This window comes from Catharus ustulatus, unplaced genomic scaffold (assembly GCF_009819885.2).
Source record: "Catharus ustulatus isolate bCatUst1 unplaced genomic scaffold, bCatUst1.pri.v2 scaffold_62_arrow_ctg1, whole genome shotgun sequence".
In the NCBI taxonomy this organism is placed as follows: domain Eukaryota; kingdom Metazoa; phylum Chordata; class Aves; order Passeriformes; family Turdidae; genus Catharus; species Catharus ustulatus.
The window spans coordinates 285,779-306,400 of NW_024879540.1; the positions used below are offsets into that span (position 1 = coordinate 285,779).

General features: G+C 48.6%; 2 protein-coding genes across 11 annotated transcripts in view; one reads left to right on the forward strand and one right to left on the reverse strand.

The window, feature by feature from the left end:
* LOC117011481 (phosphoribosylformylglycinamidine synthase-like) overlaps window positions 1–13,971 on the reverse strand; it is a 25,277-nt gene extending 11,306 nt beyond the window's left edge. For 2 of the 10 annotated variants that reach the window (XR_004420982.1, XR_004420981.1), the window contains exons 1-6: window positions 13,535–13,623; window positions 10,055–10,173; window positions 8,112–8,254; window positions 5,356–5,433; window positions 4,819–4,920; window positions 342–444 (exon numbers count right to left, since the gene is read on the reverse strand). Coding sequence is in view for 4 of the 10 variants with exons in the window: in XM_033086887.2 (XP_032942778.1) it covers window positions 4,819–4,920; window positions 8,112–8,254; window positions 11,452–11,459 (253 nt within the window). In the remaining 6 variants the exon portion in view is untranslated. Of the gene's footprint in view, window positions 1–341; window positions 445–4,333; window positions 4,559–4,818; window positions 4,921–5,355; window positions 5,454–8,111; window positions 8,255–10,054; window positions 10,174–11,451; window positions 11,540–13,534 lie in introns of those variants that run through there. The other 8 variants (XR_004420983.2, XR_004420984.2, XR_004420980.2 and 5 more) reach the window with 8 other exon arrangements.
* Window positions 13,972–15,064: 1,093 nt separating this feature from the next.
* On the forward strand, window positions 15,065–17,998 carry LOC117011482 (metallo-beta-lactamase domain-containing protein 1-like). Its single transcript, XM_033086894.1, has 2 exons — window positions 15,065–15,886; window positions 16,857–17,998. Exons 1-2 carry the CDS (start codon window positions 15,157–15,159, stop codon window positions 16,883–16,885), a joined length of 759 nt encoding a protein of 252 aa, XP_032942785.1. The 5' UTR covers window positions 15,065–15,156; the 3' UTR covers window positions 16,886–17,998.
* Window positions 17,999–20,622: the final 2,624 nt, after the last annotated feature.

Below are 20,622 nucleotides of genomic sequence, written 5' to 3' on the forward strand. Positions count from 1 at the left end.
CAGGAAAGTTTCGGCTTCTGCATGATCTTCAGGCCGTTAATGCGCAAATGGAACCCATGGGGGCGTTGCAGCCAGGGTTACCGAACCCCGCCATGCTTCCCGAGCGGTGGACTTTGCTGGTAATTGATTTAAAGGACTGTTTCTTTACAATAGCCTTACATCCTAGTGATACAAAGAGATTTGCATTCACCCTGCCTGCCTTGAATCGAGGTGAACCGGATAAATGATTTGAATGGACTGTGTTGCCCCAGGGTATGCACAATTCCCCCACACTCTGCCAGCTATACGTCGATGTGGCTTTACAACCATTACGCCGACAAATGCCGCACACTATTATATACCATTACATGGATGATATCCTTCTCGCGCAGAAAGAGCAGTTCACACAAACGCAGATCGATTTCATCATCCGGATGCTGGCAGAATTTTCGCTAGTTGTGGCCCCTGAAAAGGTACAAAGATCGGCACCGTGGAGATACCTTGGGTGGACCATCACAGACCAGAGGATTACGCCTCAGAAATTGGACATTGCAACAGAGATTTCCACCCTACATGAAGCTCAGAAACTTCTCGGCGATCTCCAGTGGCTTAAACCAGTGGTAGGAATACCCAATGATCTGCTGAGTGACCTGCGCCCCCTACTCAAAGGGACTGACCCCTGTACGCCCGTAGCGCTCGATGACCACCAGCGGCAGAGCCTAGACAAGATACTGCACCGCATTGCTACTGGTTTTGTGGCTCGATGGGATTCTACAGTTCCCCTCAGCCTCATGCTTTGGGCATCACAACAGCATTTGCTAGGCGCCATAGTGCAAACAGTAAAGAAAACGGGGGAGATACAGGTATTAGAATGGCTGACCCCGCCTCTTCAGCAGAGACGAACAATATCACCAAAACTTTTACAACTGGCATCATTGATCAAGAAGGGTCGCATACGGACAGTGGAAATCAGCGGCATGGAGCCTGCGACGATACACCTCCCCATGGAACGGGATACTTTGGACTGGTATCTAATAAACTCAGCAGAGTTGGCCGACGCGCTACTCACTTCAGGAGCCACTGTTGCTGTGGCGCCAAAAGCATTACAGTGGATAGGGGAGTGGAACTGGATCGTGAGGCCGCTGAGGAGAGAAAAGCCCATTGCCAGAGCAATAACAGCATTCACTGATGCGGGAAAGCGTAGCCGTCGAGCTGCTGTGGTGTGGAAAGTCAGGGGCAAATGGCATCAACAAATACTAGAGGCTCACCCTGATGATAGCCTCCAGACCCTGGAATTGCTTGCTGCAGTATGGGTTATGTCTAACATATGGGAGCCTGTGAATTTAATCTCAGACTCCTTGTATGTAGTTGGATTTGTAGCCAGAATTGAAGACGCCTCCATTAAGGAGGTGGAAAACAAGCGCTTGCTCGATTTGTTCTTACAATTGAAGCGCGCTATCAAGGACAGAACAAATCCATACTCTGTCATCCATATTAGAAGTCACAAATGGGAGGTCGGGCTAGGGGAAGGAAATGCGCGGGCAGACAGGCTTGTTATGGCTAGTGTAGAACAAGTTGCTACCAGCCTAGCCTCAGCTAGAGAGGCTCATGGACTGTTCCATCATAACGTGAAAGGCCTAGTCAGACAGTTCAATATAAAAATGACAGATGCGCAAGCGATAGTGAGGGCCTGTCCTGTATGTAGTCAACATAATGGGGGTCTGGGTTTAGGACTTGGAGTGAATCCCAGGGGTCTTAAATCAAACGAGATCTGGCAGATGGACGTCACACATGTGGCAAGCTTTGGCAGATTGCGATGGGTGCACGTTACCATTGACACCTTTAGTGGGTTTATGTGGGCGACTGCTCAAGCAGGGGAAAAAGCCCTCTACGTCATAAGACATCTCACTAGCTGTTTTGCCTTAATGGGGGTCCCCAGGCCAATAAAGACAGACAATGGCCCTGCTTATGTGGGCGGTAAAGTAAACAGGTTCCTAGATACGTGGGGAGTCAAGTATATAACAGGGATCCCACATTCCCCCACAGGGCAGGCGGTTATAGAAAGAGCCCATGGCATGCTGAAGCGATATATTAGTAAGATGGAGGAACAAAGCGATATCCATACAAAACTCGCCAAGGTGTTGTATGTCATCAACTACTTGTGTGTGTTTGGGGAACAGAAGGAGCCGTCAGCCATCCGTCACCAAGCCGGCATAAATAGGGAGGCCCCCACGGAGGAAGTATGGGTTAGGTATAGGGACCCCAAAACGGGGGTATGGCAGGCACCAGCTAAGGTACTATACTGGGGCAGAGGCTACTTATGTGTTTCCACCCCCTCAGGTACCCTGTGGGTCCCTTCCCAGTGGGCTCGACCAGCTAATGTTCCCGGCAAGCACTGCCAACCCGGAACTGAACCTTCTGCGGAATAAACTGTGTCTCCAGCACTGTGTGGAGGAGCTACAGAGTCTATCCAAGAGGCCATTGAACTGGGACTGACAAAATCCTGAGTATCACTTCGATGCTATTTTGGATAGGTGTGAACGTGAGCATTGGACACTAGACACGTTAAAATGTCTATCATGCCAGGGCAAGCGTTGTGGTGGTAGGGCGCTGGTGTTAATGATTTGTGGGGGTTGCGGGAGGAAGGTAGTAAGGTCACAGTGGGGTTCTACGCTTTTGCTTTGTCACACGTGCGCGTTCCATAAGCAGACAGAATCGTGGCAGAGAGACACCCAGCAATTAACAGAGACTCATTCCCTTAGGGAAGCCCTGTTGCTTTTTGAGAACAGAGAGGACTGGAACAGGTTACGAGTCAAGTGGGCGGTCCAGCACACAGTGAAACACATAAAACAAAGTAGAGCTAGTCAGATTCTTGCCTTCTGTTGTGAGGTACCCTCATACAGGCCAAACCCCCAGGAGCTAGAGACCCTCCCTGACAGGAATCCAGAACTAGTAAAAGCCCTGTTCAAATTATCAATATGAGCCCTGTAAGTGCCATGATACTCCTTATACTGGAAAGAGTAGTCACCCTAGCCCAGAATCGACACTTGGGCCCCAGCACAACCGAAGGACAACGTCTGGGTGACATTAGCCAATCGAACAGGCCAAGAGGCTATTTGTCTGTCCTTGTCCTCACCTGGCAACCTATTTTCTACCTGTTTGGTGGGGTTGCCCTTAGACAACCTACCTTGCCCTACCGAAGCAGCATTTTTCTGCTAGGCCAATGAGTCGCGGTCGTACACCGACCGATGGGATCAGGTGGTCCCATATTTCCCACGGGCAGCCCTGGAACCACAAGAGCTAGAAATTTTGGGTACGGTAAGGGCCGATTTCTGTGTTCGATTCAATTGGACTAGTGTCTACCGAGGGCTCGGAAAGAAGCAATTGCTACCAATTAATGTCAATTCGAGTCTTAAAATGTACCAGAACGCGTCCATGTGGTGCAATTACACGAGTCCAAATGTCTCAAAATCCTCCAACACGCCCATACAGTTACCTCAAGGAACATTTTTGATTTGTGGAGATCGAGCTTGGCCTGGGATACCCTCGAGGTTAGAAGGTGGCCCATGTACTCTAGGGAGACTAACCCTATTGTCACCAAATGCATCTATGATTATCCAACGATATAAGAAACATAAGCGAGCCAGAAGGATGGTGCGTGCTTTCCAACCTGAGTGTGATGATCAGGCTCAATTCTGGTCACCAGGGGAGAGGGTCCTGGGATCCCTAGTACCAGGGATAGGCACTGCACATGCCTTGAAAACCTTGAATAAATTGGGCTGCTGGTTGGCGAAACAGACTAACGCAACGTCAACCGCTCTATCTGGCCTGACAGATGTAGACTCAATCCGTCATGCCACATTACAGAACAGGGCCGCCATAGACTTTCTCCTACTGGCTCAGGGCCACGGGTGTCAAGATTTTGAGGGGATGTGCTGTATGAACTTGTCAGATCACTCTGTGTCGATACATGCCCAGTTAGATAAGTTGGCTACTCTAACGTCACACTTACAAGAAAACACAGGGTTTGGGCTCAATGACTGGCTAAGGGGTCTAGGTCTCGGACCTTGGTTGACTTCCCTCCTTCAACACCTGATCACTATAGGGATAGTTCTTTTTGCACTTGTACTGCTTGTGCCTTGCTTTTGCGCATGCCTTAGAAAGGCCCTAAATAGAATGATCCTGGACAGCACAGCTACCGCTCTGCTAGCGCATAAAGAAAACGGGGGAAGTGTGGATAGTCTCCCTGAGCAGTGGTTGAGAGACAAAGGACACGGGGATAATATCAGGCTGTATGAGCAAAGGTTAGGACAAGGGCAGGGTACCCTTGCGGGGTTTGAAGAGGAACAATAACAAGGGAGTATAACAGCATGTTATGGGAAAAGTACACGAAGAGAAACAGCTTAACAGCAAGGCTTCCGACATGCGTCAAAGGGCTGATAAATAGCTGTACCAATCATAAGCTATGGTTTTGCAATATGCATGAGCTTGATTATTTACTGTATAAGAGGACAACAGCATTATAATAAAGTTGAGACTTGTTGACCATGATAGCCTGGGACTCGTCTCCCGCGTCGTCCTGCAACAATTGGTGACATTGAGGTGACACACAGGTGACATTAGTGACACACAGGTGATACTGAGCTCACACAGGTGACACCCACCTGCTGGCAGTGTCCCCACCCAGCCCAGCAGCGCCATCAGCTGGCAGCTGAAAGTGTGACACAGGTTTCACACAGGTGACAGGGAGGTGACACAGGTGACACTCAGGTGACACAGATGACACAGAGGTGACACACAGGTGACACAGGTGACAGGGGACACTCAGGTGACACTCACGCATTTCTCCAGGTACAGGGTCGGGTTGTCCATCAGAGCCTTCACCATCCCCATCACATAAATCAGCAGTGCCAGGTTGTTCTAAACCACGTTGACGCGCACCTGGGGACAGGAGGGGACACTGAGGGGACACACCTGGGGACAGGAGGGGACACTGAGGGGACAGGTGGGGATGCATCTGGGGACACTGAGGGGACAGGTGGCGACACGAGGGGACATCTGGGGACAGCTGGGAACAGGTGGGGACACTGAGGGGACACTTGGGGACATCCCCTAAATTTTGGGGGGAATTCCCAGGATTTTGGGGTCAGAATTTGGGGTGAATTCCCAGGATTTTGGGGGGAATTCCCAGGATTTTGGGGTCAGGATTTTGGGGTGAATTCCCAGGATTTTGGGGTCAGGATTTTGGAGTGAATTCCCAGGATTTTGGGAGGAATTCCCAGGATTTTGGGGTCAGGATTTTGGGGCAAATTCCCAGGATTTTGGGAGGAATTCCCAGGATTTTGGGGTTAATTTGGGGGATTTTGGGTCCCTCACCACCTCGGAGATGAAGGTGCTGAAGCGCGGTAGCATCTGGTACAGCCCGGGGTCGGTGGCGATGCTCTGGAGAGCCTCCTGTGGGGACATTGGGGACACTGGGGACATTTGGGGACATTAGGGACATTGGGGACATTTGGGGACATTGAGGATTTTTAGGGGATTCTTTAGGAATTTTTTGGGGATTTTTGAGGAATTTTCGTAGGATTTTGGATCTGTGATCCCTGCAGGATTTTGGGGTGACTCTGGAATATATGTGAGATTTTTATGGGATTTTTATGGGTGATTCTGGATGATTTTGAGGCGTTTTCGGGATGATTTTGAGCCCATTTTGTTCCGATTTTTTAGATTTTTATGGGACTTCTTTTTTTTTATTTTTTAGGATTTTGGGGTGATTTTGGGGTTTTGACCCCTGCAGGATTTTGGGGTGACTTTGGGATTTTTTGGGGATTTTTTGGGGGCGATTCTGGATGATTTTGAGGCCTTTTTGGTCCGATTTTGTGCCGATTTTTTTTTTATTTTTATGGGATTTTTGTGGGGATTTTTGCAGCTTTTGGGGTGATTTTGGGGCTGTGACTCCTGCAGGACTTGGGGATTTTTTTGAATTTTTTGGGGGATTTTTTTGGGGTGATTCTGGACGATTTTGAGGCATTTTAGGGCTGATTTAATGGGATTTTTATTGGATTTTTAGGGGAATTTTTTGGGATTTTGGGATTTTTTGGGATTTTTGTGGGATTTTTATGGGGTTTTTGTGGGATTTTTATGGGATTTTTTGGGATTTTTGTGGGATTTTTATGGGATTTTCATGGGGGTTTTGGGTGATTTTTGAGCCAATTTTGTGCCGATTTTTTTTTATTTTTATGGGATTTTTTTACGATTTTGGGGTGATTATCGGCAGTGATCCCTGCAGGATTTTAGGATGTTTTTGTGGTATTTTTGGGATGTTTTTAGGATATTTTTAGCGTCACTCCCAGCCCGTCTGGCCTCGCAGGACCCCACACAGGCCTCAGTGATCTCCTTCTAGGGGTAGATTTGGAGCTGATTTTGTGGGGTTTTTTTGGGAATTTTTGGGATTTTTATGGGATTTTTTTGCAGTTTTTGGGGTGATTTTGGGGCTGAGACCCCTGTAGGATTTTTGGGTGACTTTGGGATTTTTTGAGATTTTTTTGGGGGTGATTCTGGATGATTTGGGGGTGATTTTTTTGCTGATTTTTTGTATTTTTACGGGATTTTAAGGGATTTTTGAGGGATTTTTTTGAGACTTTTTTTTTTATTTTTGTGGGACTTTTGTGGGGAGTTTTTGGGATTTTTGTGGGATTTTGTGTTCATTTTATGGAAATTTTTGGACATATTTCTAGGATTTTGTGACATTTTTGTTGGATTTTTATGGGATTTTTCGGGGATTTTTTTGGGGGTGATTCTGGATGACTTTGAGGCATTTTTGATATGATTTTGGATGATTTTATGCCGATTTTTTGGATTTTTTTTTTTATTTTTTGCAGTTTTTGGGGTGATTTTGGGGCTGTGACCCCTGCAGGATTTTGGGGTGACTTTGGGATTTTTTTGGGATTTTTTTGGGGCAATTCTGGATGATTTTGGGTCGATTTTTTGCCGATTTTTTTTTTTATGGGATTTTTTTGGGATTTTTTTTAGGATTTTGGGGTGATTTTGGGGCTGTGACCCCTGCCGGATTTTGAGGTGACTTTAGGATTTTTTGGGGGTGATTTTGGATGATTTTGAGGCATTTTTGAGGTGATTTTGTGCTGATTGTTTGAATTTTTTTTTTATTTTTATGGGTTTTTTTGGGTGATTTTGGGGCTGTGACCCCTGCTGGATTTTGGGGTGACTTTGGGATTTTTTGGAGGCGATTCTGGATGATTTTGAGGCCTTTTTGCGTCGATTTTGTGCCGATTTTTTTGATTTTTATGGGATTTTTGTAGGGATTTTTGCAGCTTTTGCAGTGATTTTGAGGCTGTGACCCCTGCAGAATTTGGAGATTTTTTGGGATTTTTTTAGGATTTTTTTGGAGTGATTCTGGATGATTTTGAGGTATTTTAGGGCCGATTTCACGGGATTTTTATTGGATATTTTTGGCGAATTTTTTTGGATTTTGGGGTGATTTTTTTAGGATTTTTGGGTGATTTTGGGGTGATTTTTAGGCCGATTTTGTGCCAATTTTTTTTATACTTTTGGGATTTTTATGGGATTTTTTTAGGATTTTGGGTCTGTGACCCTTGTATGATTTTAGGATATTTTTTGGGTGACTCTCAGCCCGTTTGGTCTCACAGGACCCCACGCAGGCCTCGATGATCTCCTTGTAGGGGCAGATTTGGGGCTGATTTTGTGGGGTTTTTATGGGATTTTTTTAGGATTTTGGGGTGATTTTGGCACTGTGGCCCCTGCAGGATTTTGGAGTGACTCTGGGAATTTTTGGGGATTTTTGGGTGATTTTGGGGTGATTTTTGTGCCAATTTTTTTCATTTTTTGGGGATTTTTGTGGGATTTTTTTTTTTTTTATTTTGGGGTGATTTTGGGGCTGTGACCCCTGCAGAATTTTGGGGTGACTCTGGGATTTTTTTTGGGCGATTCTAGATGATTTTGATACATTTTTTGGGTGATTTTGAGCCGATTTTGTGCTGATTTTTTTTATTTTTGTGGGATTTTTATGGGATTTTTAAAGCATTTTTTAAGGATTTTTTGGCTATGACCCCCGCAGGATTTTGGGGAGTTTTTAAGATATTTTTAGGGTGACTTACAGCCCATTTGGCCTCGCAGGACCCCACACAGGCCTCGGTGATCTCCCTGTAGCAGAGCTGCTGTTCCACCGAGAGCTCGCGGACACTGCGCGGCTTCAGCCACAGGGGTGGTCCCTCCAGCAGGGGGGGCTTCTTCTCCTTCCCTGTTTGGGGACCCCAAAAATGTCAGAGATCCCCCCAAAATCATCCTGAGTTCCCAAAATTATCCTGAGCCCAAAAAATCCCTCAAAAATCCCATTTAAAGTAGCCCAAATCCACCAAAATTCACCCAAAATTAACCCCAAAATTGTCCCAAAATTCCCCAAAATCCCCCCAAAAATTCACTGAAAATCCCCCTCAAAGAACCCCAAAATCCCCCTTAATTCTCGCCAAAATTCCTCTCAAATCACCCCAAAATTCACTCCAAAATTCCCCCTAAAATCCCCAAAATCCACTTCAAAATTCCCCTAAAACTCCCCAAAACTCCCCCAAAAATTCCCCCAAATTTCCCTCAAATCCCCCCAAAATTCACCCCAAAATTGCCCCAAAATCCTCCCCAAAAATTCACTGAAAATTCCCCTCAAACCACCCCAAAATCTCCCTTAATTCTCTCCAAAATCCACCCCAATTTTCCCTCAAATCCCCCCAAAATTCACACCAAAATCCCCCCAAACATTCACTGAAAATCCCCCTCAAACAACTCTAAAATTCCCAAAATTTCTCTCAAATCACCCCAAAATTCACCCCAAAATCACCCTAAAATTCCCCTTAAATGCCCCCAAAAGTTCCCCCCAAAATTGTCCCAAAATTCCCCAAAATCCCCCCAAAAATTCACTGAAAATTCCCCTTAAACAACCACAAAATTCCCCAAATTCACCCCAAAATTCTTCTTCTTCTTCTCCTTGCCTGTTTGGGGCACTCCAAAATCTCAGGGACCCTGCCAAAATCACCCTGAGTTCCCAAAATTATCCTGAGTCCAAAAAATCCCCCCAAAATCCCATTTAAACCTCCCCAAAATCCCCAAAATTCACCCCAAAATTGCTCCCCAAATCCCCAAAATTTACCTCAAAATTCCCCCAAATCCCCCCAAAATTCCCCAAAATCCCCCCAAAACTTCACTGAAAATTCCCCTTAAGCAACTCCAAAATTTCCTAAAATTCCTCTCAAATCACCCCAAAATTCACCCCAAAATTGTCCCCAAAATTCACCCCAAAATTGTCCCCAAAATCCCCCCAAAAAATCACTGAAAACCCCTCTCAAACTCCAAAATTCCCCAAAATCCCCCTTAATTCTCTCCAAAATCCCCCCAAATTCTTCTCAAATCACCCCAAAATCCACCCCAGAACTCCCCCCAAAATCCCTTAAACCACCCTAAAATCCATCTCAAAATTGTCCCAAAATCCCCCCAAACTTCCCTCAAATCCCCCCAAAATTCCCTCCAAAATTCACCCCAAAATCCCCCCAAAATTCACCCCAAAATCCCCCCAAAATTCACCCCAAAAATTCCCCCAAATCCCCCCAAAATCCCTCCAAAAATTCGCTGAAAATCCCCCTCAAACAACCCCACTTCCCCAAATCCACCCCAAAATTCACCCCAAAATTGCTCCCAAAATCCCCCAAAATCACCCCAAAATCCCCTTTAAACCCCCACAAAACCCCCAAAAAATCCCCTTTAAATCCCCCAAAAATCCCCCTCAATCCCCCCAAAATCCCCTTTAAACCCAGCCAAATCCACATTAAACCCCCCCAAATCCCCTTTAACCCCCCCAAAAAATCCAAAAATCCCCCAAAAATCCCCTTTAAATCTCCAAATGCCCCCCAAATCCCCTTTGAACTCCCCCAAAATTCCCTTTAAATCCCCTAAACCACCCAAAAATCCCCATTAAATCCCAAAAAAATCCCCATTAAACCTCCCCAAACCCCCTAAAATTCCCCAAAATCCCCCAAAAATGTGAAATCCTGACCTTTGGGGTCAGCCCCAGCCCCCCCTGGCCCTTTGTGTTTTGGGGTCCCCTCCTGCTCCTGGCTGGGCTTGGCCGATTTCAGGGCTCGGTGGCCTCGGCTTTCTGCTGCTCCTTGGGGGCTGGGGGGAAAACGGGGTCAGGGGACCCCAAAATACCATGGGGACCCCAAAATGGGTGAGGGGATCCCAAAATGAACCTGGGAGGGGGTGAGGGGACCCCAAAAATTCATGGGGACCCCAAAATCTGAATGCGGGGGGAAATGGGGTGAGAGGACTCCAAAATACCATGAGGACCCCAAAATGGGGGGAGGGGACCCCAAAATAAACCTGGGAGGGGGTGTGGGGACCCCAAAAATTCATGGGGACCCAAAAAAATTAATGGGGACCTCAAAATCTGAATGGGGGACCCTAAAATTAATGGGGGGGGGAAATGGGCGTGAGGGGACCCCAAAAACTGAATGGGGACCCCAAAAACAACCCCAAAATAACCACGGGGGACCCCAAAATCATCCTGGGGATCCCAAAATGGGTGTGAGGACCCCAAAAACTGAATGGGAACCCTAAAAAATGAATGGGGACCCCAAAAATGGGGTCAGGAGACACCAAAATCAACCAAAAATTGTGGGGGAGGACAAAAAAACCCCAGGAATTTGGAATGTTTTGGAGAATTTTAGAGGTTTTTTTGGGGGGGAATTGGAGGATTTTTTTGGGGGTTAGGGATTTTTTTTTGGGGGGGGTTTTTTTGGGGGCCTCACCCAGGGGGGTTGGTTTGGGGTTTTGGGGGTTTTTGGGGGTCTCACCTGGGGGGAGGGAGTTATTATAAATTATATTTAATAATATTTATAGTAAATTATAATTTTTTTCCTTAAATTTTGGGGGGTTTTCCCAATTTTGGGTGAATTTCCCCCAATTTTGGGCAATTTTCCTTCAATTTTTTAAATTTTTTTCCCCAAATTTTGGATAATTTTCCTTCACTTTTTCTCCCTTAAATTTTTGGAATTTTTTCTCCATTTTGGGTGAATTTCTCTCAATTTTGGGCAATTTTCCTTGAATCTTAAATTTCCAAAATTTCCTAAATTTCCCAAATTTTACTAATATTTTCCCCACAATTTTGGGTGAATTTTCCACAATTTTGCCTATTTTCCTTCAATTTTTTAAATTGTTATCCCTTAATTTTTTTTTCCCATTTTGGGTGAAAATTCCCGCAATTTTGGGCAATTTTCCTTCAATTTTTAATTTTTTTCCCCTTAAAATTTTGGAATTTTTCAATTTTGGGTGAATTTCCCTCAATTTTCCCCCGATTTTTTTGCCCTTTTCCTGGATTTTAATGATTTTCCCCAAATTTTGCATTCCCATGAATTTTAGGGTCAATTTTTCCACATTTTGGTTAAATTTTACCTCCGCATTTTTTAATTTCAGAGCCAGATCCACGTCCCCAGTCGTGAGCTTTCGTCTCTTGCCCATGTGCATGAACTTCAGGGCGTCCCTTTGGGGCAAAAAACCGAGATTTTGGGAAAATTTGGGGGGAGAAATGGATTTTTGGGGAAAAAGGGGATTTTTTTGGGAAAATACCCCAGATTTTTGGGGGGGAAATGGGATTTTTTTGGGGGAAATGGATTTTTGGGGAAAAAATGTGATTTTTGGGGGTAAAAAAATGGGATTTTGGGAAAATTTGGGGGGAAAGGGAAAAGAAGAACTTTTGGGGAAAAATTGGATATTTTTGGGGGTAAAAAAGAGGATTTTTTGGGAAAATCGAATTTTTTTGGAAAAAAAGATTTTTGGAGTTAAATTCAGGGGGGAATGGATTTTTTGAGGAAAAATGGGATTTTATGGAGAAAAATGGGATTTTTGGGGGGAAAATGGATTTTTGGAGGGAAAATGGGATTTTTTTGGGGGAAAAAAACCCTGATTTTTTGGGGGAAAATGGGATTTTGTGGGGGGTAAAAAAATGAGATTTTGGGAAAATTTGGGGGGGGGAAATGAGAAAAATGGGATTTTTTGGGGAAACTGGGATTTTTGGGGGGTAAAAAATGAGATTTTGGGAAAATTCGGGGGAAAAATGAGTTTTTGGAAAAAATGGATTTTTTGGGGTAAACATGGGATTTTTAGGGGGAAAAATTAGATTTTTTGGGGGGTGGAAATGGATTTTTTGGACAAAAAATATATTTCTTGGTTAAAAAAGGGATTTTTGGGAGTAAAAAAATGGCATTTTGGGAAAATTTGGGGGAAAATGGATTTTTGGGGGGAAAAGGGGATTATTTTGGGGAAAAAATGGATTATTTTGGGAAAAATGGGATTTTTATGGGGAAACAAGGGATTTAGGGGGGGAAATGGGATTTTTTGAGGGGGAAATGGGATTTTGGGGGGTAAAAAATGAGAGTAAAAAGAGGGAAAAAAACATTTTTTGGGGAAAAAAGGGGATTTTTGGGGAAAAAAGGGGATTTTGGGGGCTAAAATATGAGATTTTGGGGTGGGATTTGGGGGACAAAAGGGGATTTGGAGGCAAAAAATGGATTTTTTTGGGGGAAAAGGGAGTTCAGAAAAATTTTGAATTTAAGAAAAAGGGATTTTAGAGGGGATTTGGGGGAAAAATAAATTTAAGAAAGCATTAGAGTGGTTTGAGGGGAAAAAGGGAGTTTAGGGGAGAAAAAAAGCGAAAAAAGTGGAGAAAATTTATTTTAAGTCATGAAAATTGGTGAGGAAATCATAAAATTGGGAGGAAGTAAAATTTGGGGAGAAATCTGGGAGAAAAAGTGAAATTTTGGAAATAATTAAGGGCAGAAAAAGAGATTTTCGGGGATTAAAAAAGGGTCCAGAAAAGGAAAATTTTAAAAAAAGATAATTTGAGGGAGAAATTTTAATGTTGTGAATGAGGGAAAAAAATTTTTTGGGGGAAAAGTTGAGTTTTAAGGGGTCCCAACCCCAAATTTTGTAGTCCCCTAACAATTTTCCCCTTTTCCACCTCCAGTACCCCCTAATTTTGGGGTCCCCAAATCATTTCCCACCTCCTGTACCCCCCAAATTTTGGGGTCACCTCACAACTTCCAACCGCTAAATTTGGGGTCCCCTCACAATTTCCCCCCTTCCCACCTCCTGTACCCCCCCAATTTTGGGGCCCCCTCACAATTTCCCACCTCCTGCACCCCCCAAATTTTGGGGTCCCCTCACAATTTCCCACCTCATGTAGCCCCCCAAATTTTGGGGTCCCCTCACAATTTCCCACCTCATGTAGCCCCCCAAATTTTGGGGTCCCCTCACAATTTCCCCTTTTCCACCTCCTGTACCCCCCAAATTTTGGGGTTCCCTCACAATTTTTCCCCCTCCCATCTCCAAATTTTGCGGTCCCCTCACATCTTCCAACCTCTAAATTTGGGGTCTCCTCACAATTTCCCCCTTCCCACCTCCTCTACCCCCCCAAATTTTGGGGTCTCCTCACAATTTTCACCTCCTGTACCCCCCCAAATGTTGGGTTCCTCCTCACCTACTCCACCTCCTTGAGGCGGTAGCTCGCCTCCTCCGCCAGCAGTTGGCACGTCTCCTCAAGGACCCCCTGCACCCCCATGGCCTCCGCCATCACCTTCATGGACTCGGCGGGCAGCAGCGTGTGGCTCAGCTTCTTCTCCTCCGCCATCTGCGCGCTCTGCCCCGAGCCCCCCGAAGCCGGGGGGGAACCCCCAAAAAGAGGCGGCGGGATCGCGGGGAACCCCGGCCGTTCAGCGCCGCCGCGGGTCCTGGACGGCGCCGCTTTTGTGTAAAAATGCCGGTTTTGTGTAAAAATGAATCGCCGTCAAATCGGCTGGAGATGGCAGCGGTAATGATTATCGCGATATGTCGGTGTGGCGTGAAGGTGAAGATGGTTTTGTGGAAGGTGCGGGAGGTGGCGGTGGGTGGGGGTTGCTACAAAGCTGCCGGGACCTGCGGAGAGGCGGGAAAGGGAGGCGGGGCCCGGCAGGCACTGCGCATGCGCGGGCTGGAGGCGCGCGGTAACGGAGTAGGAGAGACCATTGGGGAAAATGAGGGGGGATTGTGGGGGACAGTGAGGGGACATTGGTGGGGGACAATTGGGGGGAGGAGGGGAGGATGGGAGGGAATGGGGGAGGCCGTTGGGGGGGGGAATGGGGGAAACCACTGAGTGAAAATGGGGGGATCCTTGGGGGAGGCGTGGGGGAAACCACTGAGGGAAAATGGGGGGATCCTTGGGGGAAACCATTGTGGGGGGAATGGGGGAAATCAAGGTGGGAAAATGGGGGGATCCTTGGGGAAAACCATTGTGGAAATGGGGGGGTAAAGGCGACCCTTGGAGGTCTTTTCCTACCCGATCTCCCCCCCCACACAGGACATTGGGACCCTCCAACAACCACCCCCTCCCAAAATCCCCTGGGACGTCCCCAAATTCCTCCCCTAAAACCTCCCAGACCCCCTCAAACCCCCCTGAGACCCCTTAAATCCTGAGACCACCCCCCAAAAAACTCAAAAATTTCTCAAAGACCCCCAACCCCCTCAAAATCACCCTGAGACCCCTCCTGGATCCCCCCAAGCTCCTCTCAAATGCCCCCCAAATCCCCCAACCCTCCCCAAATCCCCTCTGAACCCCCTTTAAACCCCCCCAAACCCTCCTAAATTCCACTAAACCCCCAAATACCCTTTAAACCCCCTAAATCCCATTTAAATCTCCTCAAATCCCTTTTAAATCCCATTTAAACCTTCCCAAATCCCATTTAAATCCCCGTTAACCCCCCCCAAATCCCATTTAAATCCCCTTTAAACCCCCAAAATCCCATTTAACTCCCCCAAATCCTCTTTAAACCCCAAAATCCCATTTAAATCCCCTTTAAAACCCAAAAATCCGATTTAAACCCTCTTTAACCCCTCCAAAATCCCCTTTAACCCCCCCAAATCCCCCTTAACCCCCACAAATCCCATTCAAATCCCTTTAAACCCTCCCAAATCCCATTTAACCCCCCCCAAACCCCTTTAAAATCCCATTTAAATACCCTAAATCCCATTTAAACCCCACAAATCCCATTTGAATCCCCTTTAACCCCCAAAAATCCCTTTAAAATCCCCTTTAAATCCCATTTTAAGCCCCATTTAACCCCCTCCATGCCCCGCCGCTTCCTCACTACTCCCCTGGACTCCCTCACCATCCCCGGTCCCCTCTACTCCATCCAAATCCTCCAAGTTGGCTACCACACCCCCACCCCCGCCGGCCCCGCCCGCGCCGACGGCTCCATCACCCTCATCTCCGGTGGCCCCCTGACCGTGCTGGTGGACACGGGCGGCCCTTGGCTACGAGACCGTCTCCCTGGGCTACTCCAAACCCATGGAGTGACCCCCGACGCCATCACGCACGTGGTGGCCACCCACGGCCACTCGGACCACGTGGGCAACCTGAATTTATTCCCGCAAGCCACGATGTTGGTCGGCTTCGACCTCAGCCGTGGCGAGGGGATTTACTTGCCCAACGGGCTAGCGCAGGGCGTGCCCTTCGTGCTGCATCCCGGCCACCTGGAGGTGGCTCCCACGCCCGGGCACACGCGAGCCCACGTCAGCCTGGTGGCCACGGGGACCAGCGAGGGGACGGTGGTGGTGGCCGGGGATGTGTTCGAGAGGCGAGGGGACGAGCGGGAGTGGCGAGCGCTGAGCGAGGAGCCGGGCGAGCAGCGCAGGAGCCGGCGGCGAGTGCTGGCCATGGCTGATGTGATTGTGCCCGGGCACGGGGAGCCCTTCCGGGTGGCGAGCGACAGCGACAGGGGGCGGCGGGGCCAGGAGGAGGAGGAGGAAGAGGAGGAGGAGGAAGAAGGATCTGGGCGGGAGGAAGAGGATGGAGGAGGTGAGAGAGGAGGAGGTGGCGCTGGGGACATGGCGACAGCTCTGAAATGGGACATGGGGACAGCGCTGGGGACACGGGGACAGCTCTGAAATGGGACACGGGGACAGCTCTGGGGACATGGGGACAGCTCTGAAATGGGACACGGGGACAGCTCTGGGGACACGGAGACACCACTGGAGGTGGCTCCAGGATACACGGGGACAGCGCTGGGTACACGGGGACAGCTCTGGGGACACCTCTGGGACATGGGGACACGGGGACAACTCTGGAGATGGCCCTGAGGGGCATGGGGACATCTCTGGGGACATGGGGACTCCTCCAGGGACATAGGGCAACCCTGAAATAGGACACGGGGACACCTCTGGAGGTGGCTTCAAGGGACACGTGGACAACTCTGAAGACACAGGGACAGCTCTGGGGACACTGGGACACCTCTGGGGTCATGGGGACATTGTTGGAAGAGGTTCTGGGGACATGGGGACACTTCTGGGGACACGGGGACAGCTCTGGGGTTGTGGGGACACAGGAACACTACTGGAGGTGGCCTTGAGGGGACATGGGGACATCTCTGGGGCACAGGGGCAGCTCTGGGGACACGGGGACAGCTCTGGAGGTGGCTTCAAGGGACATGGGGACAGCTCTGGGGACACGGGGATACCACTGGAGGTGGCCCTGAGGGACATAGGACACCTCTGGAGGTGGCATTGGGGACATGGGGACACTTCTGCAATGGGACACAGGGACATGGGGACACTTCTGGAGACATGGGGACGCCATTGGAGGTGGCACTGGGGACACAGGACAGCTCTGGGGACACAGGGACATGGGGACACCTCTGGGGATGTGGGGACACCGTTGTAGGTGGCCTTGAGGGACATGGGGACATCTCTGGGACACGGGGACACTCTGGGGATGTGGGGACACCAAGGAGGTGGCCCCGGGCACAGGTGACACCTCGGGGTGTCCCCAGGTGAGCAGAGCCCTGCGGAGAGAGCGTGAGGGACGTGAGTGTCACCTGAGGGTCACCTGTGTCACCTGAGTGTCACCTGAGCTCCATGGGGACATCCCTGAGTGTCACTTGTGTCATCTGAGTGTCACCTGAGCGCCTTGGGGACATCCCAGGACCCTCAAGATGTCACCAGACCCCCTTGGGGACATCCCCGAGTGTCACCTGAGCCCCTTGGGGACATCCCCAGGACCTTGGAGACCCCAAAATGGGGACAGGACCCCTTGGGGACATCCCCAGGACTCTGAAGACCCCCGAGTGTCACCAGACCCCCTTGGGGACATCCCAGGACCCTGAAGACCCTGAAATGGGGACAGAACCCCTTGGGGACATCCCAGGACCCCTGAAATGTCACCAGACCCCTTGGGGACAGCTCCAGGACATTGGAGATGTCACCACAACGCCTTGGGGACATGCCTAAGTGTCACCACACCCCTTTAGGGACATCCCAGGACCCCTGAAATGCCACCAGACCCCTTGGGGACATCCCCGAGTGTCACCTGAGCACCTTGGGGACATCCCTGAGTGTTTGAAGACCCCAAGATGCCACCAGACCCCTTGGGGACATCCCCAGGACCTTGAAGACGCTGAAATGGGGACAGGACCCTTTGGGGACATTCCCAGGACATTGGAGATGTCACTGCAGCGCCTTGGGGATGTCCCAGGACCCCTAAAATGTCACCAGACCCCCTTGAGGACATCCCTGAGTGTCACCAGACACCATTGGGGACATCCCCGAGTGTCACTTGAGCACCTTGGGGACATCACAGGACCTTGGGGACCCCCAAAATGGGGACAGGACCTCTTGGGGACATCCTTGAGTGTTTGAAGACCCTGAGATGTCACCAGACCCCCTTGGGGACATCCCTGAGTGTCACCTGAGTGTCACCTGAGCACCCTGGGGACATCCCTGACTGTCACCTGAGTGCCTTGGGGACATCCCCAGGACTCTGAAGACCCCCGAGATGTTACCAGAGCCCCTTGGGGACATCCCCAGGACATTGGAGATCCCTGAAATGGGGACAGGACCCCCTTGGGGACATCCCCGAGTGTCACCTGACCCCCTTGGGGACATCCCCAAGCCCGCCCTGGATGTCCCAGTTCCCTCCCAGTTCAAACCAGTTCCCTCCCAGTTCAAAACAGTTTCATCCCAGTGACCCCCCCGAAATGGGGACAGGACCTCCCTGGGGACATCCCTGAGACCGTCCCAGTTCAAACCAGTTCCATCCCAGTGCCATTCCAGTCCCCTTACAGTTCAAACCAGTCCATACCAGTTCAAACCAATCCCTCCCAGTCCCCTCCCAGTTCAAACCAGTTCATCCCAGTATGGCCCCAAACCCCAAATAAATGCCATGACTGCCCCAGTGCTCTGTGTGTGTGTGGGGGGATGTGTCCCAGTTCAAACCAGCTCAGACCAGTGAGCTCCCAGTGCCATCCCAGTTCAAACCAGTTCAAACCAGTGAGCTCCCAGTCCCCTCCCAGTCCATTCCAGTTCCCTCCCAGTCCCTCCCAGTTCCATCCCAGTCCCTCCCAGTCTATCCCAGTGTCCCCCCAGTTCCCTCCCAGTCTATCCCAATTCCATCCCAGTTCCCTCCCAGTCTATCCCAATTCCATTCCAGTCCCTCCCAGTCCCTCCCAGTATCCCCAGTCCCGCCCCTCCCCTTTCACCCCCTCCCCTCCTCCCGCTTTTGCACAATCCCCAAAATCCCCCTGGGAGGGGGAGGGGCCGCCCCAGTTCAAACCAGTGGCTCCCAGTATCCCGCTTGCTCTCCCAGTAGGTCTCACCCTTCGCTCCCAGTAACCCCCCCAAACCTCTCCCAGTGCTCCCAGTAACCTCCAAACCCTCTCTAAACTCCCCAAATTCTCCCCAAATCCCCCCCCAAACCCACTCAGGACCTCCCAAATCCCCCGAAATCCTCCCCAAATCTCCCCCAAATCCCCCCTAAATCTCCTCAGGATCCCCTAAATGCCCCCCAAATCCCCCCTAAACCCCCCAAATCCCCCCCAAACCCCTTTAAATCCCCCCCAAACCCTCCCCAAATCCCCCCCAAATCCCCTCTAAACACCTCAACGCCCCCCTCCCAAGCCCCCTCCCCAAAATGCCGCTGCCTCGCTTCGCCCCCTGCGCGTTCCCCTGCGGTGCCGCCTGCAGACCCTGGCCGTGCTGCAGTGGGTCTGCTCCTTCCTGCTGCTCGCTGAGCCCCCCAAAAATGTGGGGAGGGATCCCCCAAAACCCCCCGGGCTCCCCCGACCCCTCTCGGGCTCCCCCAAAATCCCCCACCCCCCTTTGTGCCCCCCAAAGTTTTTTAAGGCAGCGCTGAGCGCTCCCCTCCGTCCGAAAATTCAAATTTTGGGGGGGGGGTTTGGGGGGTTTAGAGGGAATTTTGGGTTTTTGGAGGGGATTTTGGGGTTTGGGGGAGTCTGAAGATTTGTGCGGGGCTTTGGGATCTGGATTTGGGGAGTCTTAGGGTAAATTTGGGAGTTTTTTGGTTTTTAGGGGAATTTTGGGAAATTTCGGAGGGATTTGAGGGAATTTTGGGGATTTTTGGGGGGTTTTAGGGGAATTTTGGGGGGATTTTGCGGGGGGTGGAAAATTTGGGGGGATTTGGAGTCTGAATTTGGGGGGATTTTGGGGGGTTTGAGGGAATTTTTGGGGAATTTGGGGATTTTTTGGGGGGGTTTAGGGGATATTTTGGGGCATTTCAGGGATTTTGGGGGGATTTTTTGAGGATTTGGGGGGTTCTGGGGGAGGGAATTGGGGGGGAGGAGTCCCCAAAATCCCCCCCAACCCCGCTTTGTCCCCCCTCTCCTTTTTATCCCAAAATTTTTAGGGCAGGGTTGAGGTTTCTCATCCCAAAAAAACAAAAAAAAAAATCCCAAAAAATCTCAAAAAATCACAAAAAAATCTAAAAAAACCCCCCAAAATCTCAAAAATCTCCCAAAAAAATCTAAAAACAAGCCTAAAAAAATCCCCCAAAAATCCCAAAAATTTCTCAAAAACATCCCCCAAAAAATCCTAAAAAAAATCCCAAAAAATTCCTTAAAAAAATCCCAAAAAAATCCTCAAAAAAAAATTCCTAAAAAAGGCCTAAAAAATCCCAAAACTGCAAAAAAAATCATTAAAGATTTCAAAAAAATCCCCAAAAAATCCCCCAAAATGCCAAAAAAATTCCTTTAAAAATAAAAAAAATACCAAAAATTCCCCCCCAAAAAATCCCCAAAATGCTGAAATTTTTTTTAAAAATCGAAAAAAATTCAACAAAATAATAAAAAAAAATTCTAACCCCCCTCAACAAAAATCCCCCCAAAAATCGCAAAAATTCCCAAAACATTCGCAAAAAAAGTCTAAAAAAATCCCAAAAAATCTCAAAAAATCCTCAAAATTTCCCCAAAAAATCCCCCCAAAAAATCCCAAAATATCCCCCCAAAAATTCCAAAAAATCCCTCCAAAATTCCAAAATATTCAAAAAAATTTCAAAAAAATTCCCAACAAATGCCCCCAAAAATCTAAAAAACCCTCCCCCAAAATCCTTCAAAAATCGCAAAAATTCCCTAAAAAAATCCTAAAAATTCCCAAAAAATTCCACAAAAAATCCCCGAAAAAATAAAAAAATCCCAAAAATATCCCCAAAAAAATCGCTAAAAAATCCCCCAAGAAATCCTCAAAAAATTCCAAAAAATTCCCTAAAAATTCCCAAAAAAATCCCCCAAAATTTCTAAAACAATCCCC

Bases quoted from the DNA above. Each gene is read 5' to 3' on its own strand.
- LOC117011482 (XM_033086894.1), top strand. From the start codon at position 15,157: ATGCCCCGCCGCTTCCTCACTACTCCCCTGGACTCCCTCACCATCCCC. The intron at 15,887-16,856 runs GTGAGAGAGGAG...GGGTGTCCCCAG, and splicing joins GGAGGAAGAGGATGGAGGAG to GTGAGCAGAGCCCTGCGGAG.